At 39.1% G+C, this 13,340-nt stretch overlaps 1 protein-coding gene across 5 annotated transcripts in view; it reads left to right on the forward strand.

Moving 5' to 3' along the window:
• Stau2 (staufen double-stranded RNA binding protein 2) overlaps window positions 1-13,340 on the forward strand; it is a 254,960-nt gene that overhangs the window by 121,883 nt on the left and 119,737 nt on the right. For all 5 annotated transcript variants that reach the window (XM_028769084.1, XM_028769096.1, XM_028769073.1 and 2 more), the window contains one exon: window positions 2,368-2,428. In XM_028769084.1, the coding sequence (XP_028624917.1) occupies window positions 2,368-2,428 (61 nt within the window). The remainder of the gene's footprint in view (window positions 1-2,367; window positions 2,429-13,340) is intronic.

Below are 13,340 nucleotides of genomic sequence, written 5' to 3' on the forward strand. Positions count from 1 at the left end.
CTTTCTTTCTTTCTTTCTTTCTTTCTTTCTTTCTTTCTTTCTTTCTTTCTCTCTTTCTTTTTCATACCTACTGAATTATCAAGTCTTCTCCAGAGAAACAGACCAACAGGATGTGTGCACATGGACACTTTTTTGTGCATGCATTTGCACATTCTTAAATGTACACAGAATATACAAATAATGGCCTACATGATTGTGAAGGCTTGCATAGTCTGCAGTCTGTGGGAAGGCCCAGTAGTCTGAAGACTCAGGAAGCAGTTCCACTTCTACCCCATAGACAGTCTGCTAGAGAATTCCTTCCTCAGGGAAATCAACCTTGTTGTTGTTGTTGACATCGTCAATTGATTGCATGTTGTCCTCCATATTGTGAAGGGTAATATGTGTTACCTAAAGTCTACCAATTTAAATGACCATATCACCTCAAATTTCCTCAGAAAGATCCTGATTAATGTTTTACCAAATACTCTGGCTCATACAATGTGACATATGAAATTAACCATCACACTCACACCCACTAAATGCCAGACACAAGTGGACTGAAACCTAGTCTTTATTCTTAAGGAACTCAGCCATTAAGTGTTGGGAGTGAGATGTTCTGATCATATTACAAAGAGAGAGGGAGGTTGGGTGTCACTGTTTTAATACAAAGTAAAGGGCTTAAAGAATTGTTCATTTAAGGCTTAAACTTTATCTAGTTGTGTTCATAAAAAGTAATTCAGAAGTGTGCAGAATGGATTTGAGCTGAGAGGCTGACAGTAGAGAGGGCAATCAGGAGGCAAGGAGAGTTGTTCAGATGAGCATCTGATCAAAGAAACCAGTGTTAGACATAAAGAGAGGAAGGGGCACTCCATGACTATTTTGTGTGTGTGTTTGGTAAGATTCATGTAAGACTTTGTAAGATTTGCATGGTGGATACAGAAGGAAAGAACACCAGCACAACCAGGAGCCAGAGAAGGACTTTGGCGTCCAGGTGGTTGTCTCACAGTGAAGAAAGGTCAGATGAGGAGTGCAGGGCCTTGTGCAGTACTAGGTGCTGGCCCTTTGATGACTTCGTCTTCTGGGAAAGCAGCAGGTATCAGTAGCCACCGAGCCTTTTCTCCAGCCCAGGCTATTCTTGTTTTAATCTCTGCTCTTCATCCTGCTGTTCTTTCCTTCTTAGTTGTTCAGTTTACACTTATTCATCACATCTATAGTCCTTTCTCATTGGATTCTAACTGCTTTCTATATAAAAAGCTATTAGTGGACCATCGGTGTAGTACAGTGGTTAGAATGCTTGCCTAGCTTGGACATAAGGCCTAGGATTCAAAGGTTCAATACCTGGTATTTCACCTAATATGAAACAAAAACAACTGCAAAATAAAAAAAGAAAAGAAAAAAGACAAAAAAAACCCTTAAACTATGATTATTTTCTATCTCTTGACACAGGAGAACTGCCTATCAGGTGCATGACCTCAGACCGCTCTGGTCTGCATTTTTAGAAGGCAGAATGGTAGCAATACCACACTAGATTTTGTGAGGATGAATGAGATTACCTATATTCATACAAAACAATTAGCTCATTACCAAATACATCTTGTTTTAAATGTTAGAATTGTTAGTGGTTAATACTGTTAGACTGCTTTATTGTACAGTCATTTCTGTTTTGCAAAGAATGTCATTATTAGAATTTTGTAGTCAAAGATTTACAGCAGTGATCTCTCGGTGGGAGGTGGCGGGGAGTAAATGTGAAGAAGACAGGAAATTGTGTCCTAAGGGGATAGAAGTGCTAATGGAAGAGTTATGGTATGCTTCGTAGTTCATGGTAAGCTGCAGTTTTGGTAACAGTGTCAAACATGTTTCATGATTCTTAGGTTTTTTTGTTTTACTTTTCTTCTGCCAGTATGTTTCCTTGCCACGTTAAGATATATAGTGAAAGAGACAAAAAATTCCTTAGCTAATTATTTGGTACAATTCTATTTTGGTGATACCCAATAAAAGGTTTTTCCAGAGTGGACACAGTAATATTTCTGTTCTTATTTTGATTTTAGGGTACATGAAGACATTCTTTTACTTTTTGAGTAAAAATTACTGATCATTTTCTATATAACACATATTATATATGGCAGTCTTTCTTGATGCCATGCAAATGTACAAGCTTATGCTTAAAATGGAAGGAACTCAGGGTAGCAAGAGAGGTAGAATAGCCTCATATGTGGAATGGGGACCTGTGCTGTTAACTCTGGTTACTGCAGCCTCACTCTGGGGGAGAGATGGAGAGGATACACTCAAGAGCCATGGGGGAGATTTTTGCTTTTGCTAAATTGGTCAGTCAACATTGTTTCAATACATCTGATTCTATAGATTGTAACAATTGATTTAACCTTTCAGACAGGGGAAAACAAAGGATGGAGTGGTTCAAAGCCTGGGTTTCCTGAACCAACGAATAACAGTAAGTTTCTATTTTTTGTGTGATATGCAATTGGTTGTCATCAGTGGTCATGACTGGTTCTGTCTAGGCCATGGATGCAGTGTTAATTATGGTGGAGGTAATATGGGAATAACAATGTTTGCTGTACTGAAACTAGTGAATAGCTGGAAAATTGAAACATAAACACTTGAATCCTTAAGCCACTACAGTATGAGTAGCATTAATGTACATGAGAATAATACTTTTAAAGTTGTCTTCTTTTATTTAAGTAACATTCCTATAAATAATAAAATACAAGTCTAAAAATCTGTTATCTCTCAGTTTTTTAATAGTCCCAAATTCTTAAGTATAAAACAATTTTTATATAATTATAATACGAACTTTTCTTTTGTGAGCCCAGGCCTTTGTGCATAGTGGACAAGTATTCTGTCACAGTTATAGCCCCAAACCTCTTTTATACTATTTATATATACTTACATACACACACACACAGGCACACATACATGGTATATAATATATAATTATGTCTATATAGTTATATATTGTATTTATACTACCTATAGTATAACTACAAGTTATGCTATTTACATTGTAACATAATTTTTATATTTTGTTGAATGCTTAGAATTTTTAAGGCTATTAAGTGAGTATTAGAAGGTAAATAGAAATTTCATAACTTTGTTCTTCCTGATAGACACTTGAAAATCAACTTACTTAAAATGATTATGACTCAAATACTTTTTCATTGTGCATACATTTATTTTCATTTTATGTGTATGGGGGTTTGCTTGCATATATGTCTGTATACCATGTGTATTCTTGGTGTTCACAGAGGCAAGATGAGGAGTTGTGAGCTACCAAGTGTGTGCTGAGAATCAAACCATGGTTCTCTGGAAGAGCAGCCAGTGCTCTTAGCCACTGAGCCATCTCTCCAGCCCCTAGACACTTTGCTTCTATATTACATGATGAGAATACTGCTCAGAGGAAGAGCGCTTGCCTAGCATGAGCCATGTCCTAGGCTAGATTGCCAACATCTCAAAAACCAAACATCCCTCCCACCTGAAAGGCATCCATTTTTTTCAGTGTAAATCAGTGAATCAAAGCATTGCCAGTCTCATCTCCTTTCTAACCCTCTTTCATTTAAACACTAGCAAAGCCTAAGTCTGCACATTGTCATAATGAAGGAAGGGTTTAGTCTTTACCACTGGCAGTTCACCATTTGATGTAAGTATATGGAAATCAGAAATTATTCTTTTGAAACCATGGTCATAGAATTGAACTCTTGAACCATCAAAAATAACCTCCTTCAAACAATATTGTAGTGAGATGACAGTATCCCTTGCTTACTTTTCTAAGAACAATTTAAGTGAATGGGCAGATAGGTCCTTGGACTGTACATCACAGAGTGATACATGGGCTGAGCATGTAGTCTGGGAGAAGTGGTATCAGTTCAGGATGCTCCAATTCTGCTTTATTCCTTTGGTGTTTGAACATATTTGCTTGCAATTACTTAGTTAGAGAATGTGTGCAACACTAAATTGATTGTGGTTTTATGTAAAGCACTCAGCATGTAGCGTCTGTTAGTAAGTTTGTAATGAGTGTTCATTTCTATACCTTCTCCCTTTATTGCAAAACTGATATATAATGCTGTTTATGTTGACTGGAAATTCCATTCTTACACATTTTACCAGATTTTTTTGTATGCACATTCTGGCCAAAGAATATATGGGTTACTCTTGATAGTTTTATCTGTCACTGGTTAGTTTTTAATGACTGTGAACATAGTGTATTTGAATATGGGACATATACAGTTACTAACCTGACACCTTAAATATGAGAGCACACTGTAGATGACCTGCAAGCTGTGTTCATTCAGTTGATATTTTGGACCTTAGAAGTATATGTTTGTTGGGTTTATTTTATTTATTTTTTGATTTCTGTGTATGTGTGCATTTCTGTGAGAAAATGCCACTCATGTGCGGGTGCCTGGGAAAGCCAGAATAGGTCATCAGCTCACCGGGAGTGAAGTTATAGGGAAACTGACTGACGTGGTTGCCGGGAACCTAACTTGAATCGTTGGCAAGACACCGTGTATTCTTAACCACTGAGCCTCACTTCAGCTCCTGCTCTATTTATTTATTTTTTATTTGCTGAGGGTTAGTGTACATTCTTTGCAAATATAGGAAGAGTTATCACAAGAGGACAGTGAGTTTCAGTGCTCAGAAATGTATTAAGGATGCATATCGATGTTTTACACATAAAACTAAAAAATGATTAAAGTATTTGAAGCCTTTCTGAAGCTAAACTGCGAATTTTTAGGATCTTCTTTGATTTATAACAGTTAAAAGTGAGATTTGATATGAGTATTTCTCACCCTTTACCTAAAGGCTCCTTAACACTGATAGCTCAGACTAGTACCTGTAGTGATTGAAGGCAGCCCAGCTTGGCATAGCATTGGCACCTATGATTGTCCTAAAGCCAGGTGACAGCCACTTAAGCATATCAGGAAGCATATCATGAATTCATCACCCAGGTAAGAAATCAGTTCTTAAAAATTAATTTTAGTTTTGATGGTAATGTTTTGATTAACATCTACTTAAGTTCTTGCTCTAAGTGATTTTTACCCATGTTAGCATTCTTCAGGAACAGATGTGAACAGGATCTCTGGAGGGTCATGAGGAGGCAGGCTGCTAGGGATGACTGTCTCACTGACATATGCCATCCAGCCTTAAGCATGCTGTGTTTGCAAACTGTTATGCATACTGTATGTAAAACTGGAATATTAACTATGAAGAGTAAATTGATTAGCACCACTGAAGAACATCTAAACCAGGAGTGTTGCTGTGTGAAAATACTAAGGGGCCCTCTTCACTATTTTCTTTCCCAAACTCTTCATTGTTTCAGTTTCTAGTGAATCATTATTTGGAAAAATAATACAAAATGAACTGGGAAGCAGATGTACTAGAATTAATAGGGAGTGCAGTATGGGAAAGAGGACATTTTAATCGGGCACACCGCTAGCACTAAACTACAAGTAGACAAAATGATAATGTACATGTGCATTTAATTTTTTGTGGTTGAAGGCTTTTTTTAAGATCACAGTCATAAGAAACTGCTAACTATTACAGCCGAGAAATAGTTTAAATGATTGTACAAGTGATTGGGATTACATAGTCTGGTCCCTCAACTTATTTTCTTGGCTTAATTGCCTGCAGCTTTAAAATAGGGACCTAATTTTTGTATGTTGCTTGCTTTCTTCATTTACTAAACTTTATCAGAAGGTAGACTGTTTTAAGTGTGCTTTTTACCTTTTGAATCGCTGTCATAATTATGACACAGGATAGAACAGAAGAACAGGAGCACATTACTCTGAAATGTGAGATTTGTGTTAAATTCAGCATAGGGCAGTTTTATGCTTGGCAAACACATAAAAAGCTGGGTTTTACAGTTGAGTGACTCATTTTAAAGATCTACTGATGGCTCATGGAAAGCTTTGTGAAATAGTTAGAGTTCAGTTGATAATACCTTTTTTGTACTCACATCCATGTTTCTTATTAATACAGAGTTTTACTTAAAAACATGTTCATTGCTTCTTAAAGGTGAAGTCTGGCTTAATTCAAAATTGGACTAAGCTCAAAGATATTCTTTGGAATGTGCCAAATCCACCCAACTAAAAGATTTTGAGGCATCTTATTGCATTTTCGTTAAACCTTTTAACGAAAAGTTAAAACTTTTAAAGTTTCCTGTGAAGTGTGTGGGTCTTCTTAGCTTGTCAGAGATGACCCAGAACGGCCTATTGGACAGGATCAAGTTCTGACTGGCCTTCCACTGGCTTATTGAGCTGCCAACATTGTTTATCAGTTGTGACATATGCATGCTGCATTAAACCCAGTGCATTCTGAAGCCAGCAGGCCACACCATCCTGGTGCATCCGTTTTGGATAGACTGCCAGCCTCTCATGCGCTGTGCACTGTACTTAGCACCTCTGCTTTTCTCTTTCTTTTTCATAGTCTTTCTGTTTTCTGTTTTTGTTTTTAATGTAAAGTTTTACTATTTAGAAGTACAGCACTTTGCATTTCCTTTCTAGCTTCATTACTTTTTCTTTCCTTACTGAAGTCTGACTAAGACTTCTAGTACTATTTTTTTAAGTTTATTGTTTGACATTTCATATATGATGTATTAATGCATTTTGATCAAATTGCCCCTCCCTTCCTTCGAATTACTTCCCTATTCCCATGTCATAGTTTGATTTTCTTTGCTATGATAAAAACACTCACAAAAGCCCACTTGGGGAAGAAAGGGTTTATTTAACATACAGATTATAATCCATCATTGAAGGAAGCCAGGACAGAACAGAACCCGTAGGAACAGAAGCAGAAATAGTGGAGAAACACAGCTTACTGGGTAGCTTTCCTGTGTCTGCCCAGTTTCCTTATGGAATCCAGAACCACCTGCCCACAGCACAGTTATAATCAGATCAAAGCAAAACCAAAATTTGACAAGGTAAAAAGCCCAGTATTCAAAGACTGATAACCATTCATGGTCTTCTAGGCTCCAGAGGGCTTGGGGAGCTCCACCTCTCCAATTCTGGCACACAAAGCTTATCTCATAGGCTCAAATTAGCTCTATACTGTAGCTACTGCTGTTTCCTTCCACAGTCCTGGCGTCTCCATCATTCTGGGATCTCCACAGCAACTGAGGCTGGTTCTCCATCCATGTCTTTTGGGCCTACACAGTGCCAAGTCTCAGCTGTTCTTCATGGCCCCTTTGTGCTTTAAACCCAGTACCACCTGTGAGACTCTTACACATTACCAAGTTCTGCTTCCAATTTGAGATGCACCCTTGGTCCTTTGCTGGACCACAGCTTGTGTGTCCTGTCGTCCCTAAGGAAATAATTGACAGAGATTTTGCCTTAATAATGTTGGTTTCTTGTTAATCACAGCTGATTCTTCAGCCCCAGTCAACCCAAAACCACAGATTCTTAAATCAGATATAATATGTGAGTGGCCCTGATTGATGAGCTTTGCTTCCTGCTGAAACTTTACAAGCCAGGCCTTCATCATCTATATTTCTCTCAGCACTTTTATCTTTCAACCTCCCACCAAACTCAGTTTTGAGCACTCAAATGACTTTTCTGTTCTAAAGTTCCAAACACTTTAACATTCTCCCCGCAAACATTGACAGATCCATCTCAGCAGTAGTTAGGTTTCTTTTGCTGTTGTAAATCATTGTGACCAACCCTGATTTAGAAAGCTTCACACATCCTGGTCACAGTCCATCATTGAGAGAAGTCAGAGCAGGAACTTGAAGTGGAAACTTAAGGGTTCTTTTGAAAGTCAGTTGTGTTGGATGGTGTTTTGCTGGGGCAAACACAAGAAAGAGTGAGTTCCTGAAGCAGACACAGGTGATTGTAGTTAAAGAAACAACATGGACCTTACACCCGGTAGGAAACAAAGCCAAGGCAGCGTGTCCATCAGCAGCTTAGGCACATTGCCAGTAGAGCAGGTGTTACTATGAAAAGCATTCTACAATGTTAGTTGAGGTAAGTGGCCTACCACATGTTCCTGTACCAGTGTGGGGCATGAGATATATGAGATAGCGTGATGGCCTGCAAAAGAATCCACAAACACCACATACCTGCAGGCCAAGAAGAAATAGGAAATAAAAAATCCAGAGACAAAAAATGATAACTATGAACATTGTACCCAATAAATATACCCTTCAGGGGCAAAGGTGTGAAGATGAAACAAAGTCAGAGAGAACTCAGCCCTGCCAGATCAGCCCTGCACTGAGTACTCAAGGGACTCCTATATTGGAAACCAGAGAGCGGGCGCCTCACTGTGCACATATAGAACCCAGAGAGCGGGCACCTCGCCGTGCACATATAGAAACCAGAGGGCGGGCACCTCGCTGTGCACATACAGAACCCAGCAGTAGAGCACAAATAGAGAAGAGAAGAAAACCAAAGATGCAGGCTTCAGCAGTTCAGAGAACTGCCACACCCCAAAGATGAGCCTGAGGAGCAGACATGGATGTCACCATCAGAGACAGTAAGAGAGGAATAGGAGTATGTCTGTCCTTACCAGTGGTCATATTTAACATACACAGAAAGAAGACTAACATTAAATTCTTCTTAGACAATCCCAAAATAATTGAAACAGGGGAGATATCTTTCCAAACTGATTGTTTTATCTTAATAACAAACTAATGAACTCAACAAACAAAAACAATACACCAATATTCCAACATATATGTAGAAATTATCAACATATTGGTTGATTGAGTTCAAGAGCATACAAAAAAGGAGATAAGCCGTGATCAAGTAGGATCCATCCAAAGATGGAAGAGTGGTTCAATATATGCAAATCAATAAATATCTTAATTTTGTGACTGAAAGTTGTATAATCATCTTATCATCAAAACCAGAAATATAAAAAAATGAACATTATGATGAAAACTTTGAAAAATTGGGCACAGAAGGAATATCTCAACATAATAAGGGCTAACTGTCTCATCCACAGCCTGAATCATACTGAATACAGAAAAGCTAAAATCATTTTCACAAGAATATGAGAAAGACAAGGGTTTCTATCTTCACCACTGTCACTCAGTGAAGTAATGAAAGTCTTGTCCAGAGCAAACCCATCATAGGCATACAGGGAGGGCATCTAGAAGAAGCCACTTCATCCTTGTGTATACAAATAGGACAACACCAGGAGTCCTGAGTTTGAAAGGTTTGGATAAGTGCTGCTTCTCATTGTACCAACAGGAAAACTGAGACTTGGTAACTTTATAATGTTTCCAGAGATAGTAGTGGTGACTTGAAATTGTGTCCTTTCATCTCAAAGTCTTTGCATTTTCTACCAGATGGTATATCTATTTCTAGATACACTACATTACTGATAATGGAGCAAAAACAAAACAAATCCAAAAAAGAGCAGGAAAGCTTTTTAAAATTCCACTGAAGTTATGTAGTCATGTTTTGAAAGAATGTTTTATATATCATGTACCAGAATCTTCCTTAAACCATTTAGAATGTTTTATAACATGGAAAATATCCAAACTATTGTTTCAAATAGCTCATTTATATTTGGGTGGATCATGTAAAAACACTAACTGGCTGAGAAACTACATGAAGTGTTTGTTTAACTATTATTACATCAGTGAGACAGAGCATTACTTGATTTTTCTAAGATTTATAAAAAAAAATCAGTAATAGTCCCTTTTCAAAAACACTCAACTGGCTTTTAGGCCTAAGAACACTGTTCAAATCTACTTTTTATTCCAAGATTTCTGGGTTGTGTTAGGATGATTCATGGGCTATTAGAGCTGAAATACATTCAGGTTTTTCTAGCCTGGTTCATTTTACAGATGAAAATATCAGATTTAAAGAGAGTTTATGCTGCCCTGACTCAAACTTAGATTATTGGCCCTAGTCTAGCACATAAACCTCAAATAATGTCCTTGCTTAGACTCTGTCACAGTTTGTGCTATCACTGGATTCCAGATTTGTTCTTAACCATTTAAAAAAGTTATAATTCTGTGTTTTTATTGTAAAATACATGAGGATCTACCATTTTAATGATTTTTAAAATGGATGCTACATTATTCTTAAAGATAAATGTACTGTCATACAGCAGATTCTTAGAAGCTTTTCATTCTGTGTGACTGGAACTCCTTCCCGCTGACCAGCACTGCCTCACTACCTCTCCCTAGCTCCAAGCAAGCACTGCTCTACGGTGTTTCTATGGAGTTGTGTGATTTAGGTAACTCCTGTAGTGGCAGCATGCAGTATTTATGCTTCTGGGACAGACTTACTTACTTACTTAATGTAATGTTTTCATTCATAACATGTGACAGTGTTTCCTTAAAACAGTGGCTGAGAGGTATTCTGTCGGGTACACATTTCAGTTTCTTTATCCTTTTATCTCACAAGGGGCATGTTTCTTGACTGTTTGTGTTTCTTGACTGTTAAGAGAAAGTACTTCACATCAAGGCTGGATGAGACAGCCCAGCAGGAGAAAAAGGGTCCCACAAGTAGGCAAAAGAGTCAGAGACAGCCCCAACTCCCACCACCATGAGTCCCACAAGAACACAAAGCTACTCAGTCATAACATATATGCAGGGGACCTAGGTCAGACCCCTACAGGCTCCCTGATCTCTGTGAGCCCCTGTGAGTCCCAGTCTGTTGATCCTTTGGACTGTGTTCTCACGTTTTCATGGTGTCCCCTGACCACTGTGGCTCCTCGATCCTCCCTCCCTGCCTCGGTGGGACTCTGCATTTGCTCCCGTCAACTGCTGGGTGAAGTCTCTCTGGTCTCTTTGATGAAAATTCTCCAAAGTTTCAGTTCCAGGACACTCTGAAGGCAGGACATGTAGGTTGAAGGTTTTTTGTCTGGGTTGGTGTCCCAGTCACTCCACGTGAGGCCTTGTTGGTTACAGAAGAGGGTCCCCTGGTTCAGCATCCCCTTCCTGTTATTAGGAGTCTTTGCTAAGATTACTCTAGTAGATTCCATCAACTTTCCACTGTGCTAGGTTTCCACCTTGCCCCCTAAATGCCTCCAATTCCAGTCATTTTTTTCTCCCAGTATTTTCTCCCTCCTGCCCTTCCCAACCCCTGCACCCGATCCCTCCTGTTCCCAACCCCACCTGTCCCTAGTCCACTCATGAAATCTTTTCTATTCCCCTTCCCAGGGAGATACTTGAGGTCATGATCTTATTGTAGCTTGTTATGCAGTGTTCCTTTGATGTTTCTGGGAGGTGTACTCATTTCTGAGGGGAAGGGAGAGGGAGGGGTCTGGTGGAGAGGGGAGGTAGGGAGAGACTGGGGAAGGAAAGGGAGGAGAAGGAGGGAAAATTGGTCAGGATTTAATGTTTGACAGAAAAATAAAAGAAAAAAAAGAAAGAATTTCAGATGAACATAACACTATGCCTCTCTTCTAGATTTTATTTTCAATGGTGGAGTTATAGGTGTATTTTTCACTTTTTGAGAAATCTCCATAATATGTCTCAGAGATATTGTGTCTTTGCATTGTCACCAGTAGTGCACGTTGTTGAAATGACTGCACATGCTTGCCAACAGTTGGTACTTCTGGTATCATTGTTATTGTTGGGTTAGGGTATTTGTTGTTTAAGTGTTTTGCTTTTGTAACAGCGATCTCTGCATGCCTCTCTGCCTCATCGTGGTTTCAGGTCATACTTTGCTAATGATTACAGATGATGATCATCTCCTCAGGCATCTCTTGCATATCTTATGTGCAGATATGTCTATCCAAAACTGTTGTTTAGTTTTTAATTTTATTTTTGTTTTTTTTTTCTAATAACTTGTTAGAGTTCTCTTTCTTGAGATTTCACTTCATGTGTATGGGTGTGTTAACTGCATATATGTCTGTGCACCTCATGATTGCAGTAGCCATTCATGAGCCAGAAAAGGGCATCAGATCTCTTGGAACTAGAGTTATAGACTGTTTTGTGTGTTAGGAACTGAACCCAGGCCCTCCAGAAGAGCAGCACCACTGAGCCCACCCCTCCCACTCCCTTGTAGGAGTCCTTGATACATTATAGAGATTGATCATATCTCACATACTTGGTTTGCAAATATTTTCTTTCATTTTTTTACACTTTCATTTATAATCTATTGATTTTTTCCTTTGGTGTATGAAAGAAACAATTTATGGATTTGGTGAAGTAACTCAAGGGATGAAGGTGCTTGCTCAAGGTGACCTGAGTTTAATCTCCAGAACATAGTTGGTGGAAGAGAGTATTCTTACAGGACTTACACAAGTGGTCCTCTAATCTCTACACACATGCACAGACAATAAATAAATGGAATATAATACATTTAGAAGTTATTTATCGCCGGGCGGTGGTGGCGCACGCCTTTAATCCCAGCACTCGGGAGGCAGAGGCAGGCGGATTTCTGAGTTCGAGGCCAGCCTGGTCTACAGAGTGAGTTCCAGGACAGCCCGGGCTATACAGAGAAACCCTGTCTCGAAAAACCAAAAAAAAAAAAAAAAAGTTATTTATCTATTCTGCCTTTGTCTATACTTTTAGCTTCACCCCTAATGAATCATTGCGAAGATCACTATCATGAAATTTTACCACTGTATTTCTTCTATGAGTTTTATAGTCTGCGCAGTTATGTTTTAATATATTTAAGTTGTTCTTTGTATATAGTGGGTGTCTGGTTTTTCCAGCATCATTTGTTGAGAGAATACCCTTTTCCGTTCTCCATTATGCTCACACATGTCAAAGACCATGTGCTTCCATTTCGATCTGTTTCTGAAGGTTTCTTTATCCAATCCATGGTTCCTTGTTTTCATTTGTTTCTTAACCTGTATTTGAAGAACCAGCCACCCTCACAATGTCTACAGACTGACTTTGTACAGAGAGAGATCAGGATTCTGAAACCTTGATGAGTGAGCAAGTGGCTGCGCTGGACTGGCCAGCCCACTCCTTATGGGAACTTTCTTTGCACACATCTGTTGCTTTGTAGATTCTCTAGCCCTACCACAGCCAGAAAGAGGACGTCTTTTCCATCCTCTGTAGCTAAACAGACAATTAAAGTGTATTTACCCCATCACTACCCAGCTTGGCACTCTGCTCCAGTCCTGGGCAGCCAGGCCTTCAGAGGATCAGAGTGTGCGAGATTCAAGTAGCAGACCATGCTGAGCTGTGTCAGCAGAAACTTGCCGCCTTCTCTCCTGCACCCAGGGTCCAGGTTGTGCCAGGCTTGCACACACTCTTGAGTAAGATTTTTAAAAAGCAAACATTCTACTAGCTATTTACTCAGCTCTTTAAAAATGTATAATGTTGGAAGCATACTCCACTGCTTGCCCACATGAATTGTGATCTGCATTGTTCTCCCTGGACCTGTGTCACTTTAAGGGTGAAGTGGAGCTGTCTTTCTACTCGAGTCAGCGTCAGCTCTCGG

The sequence above is a fragment of the Grammomys surdaster genome, unplaced genomic scaffold, assembly GCF_004785775.1.
Source record: "Grammomys surdaster isolate TR1022 unplaced genomic scaffold, NIH_TR_1.0 64, whole genome shotgun sequence".
Taxonomy (NCBI): Eukaryota; Metazoa; Chordata; class Mammalia; order Rodentia; family Muridae; genus Grammomys; species Grammomys surdaster.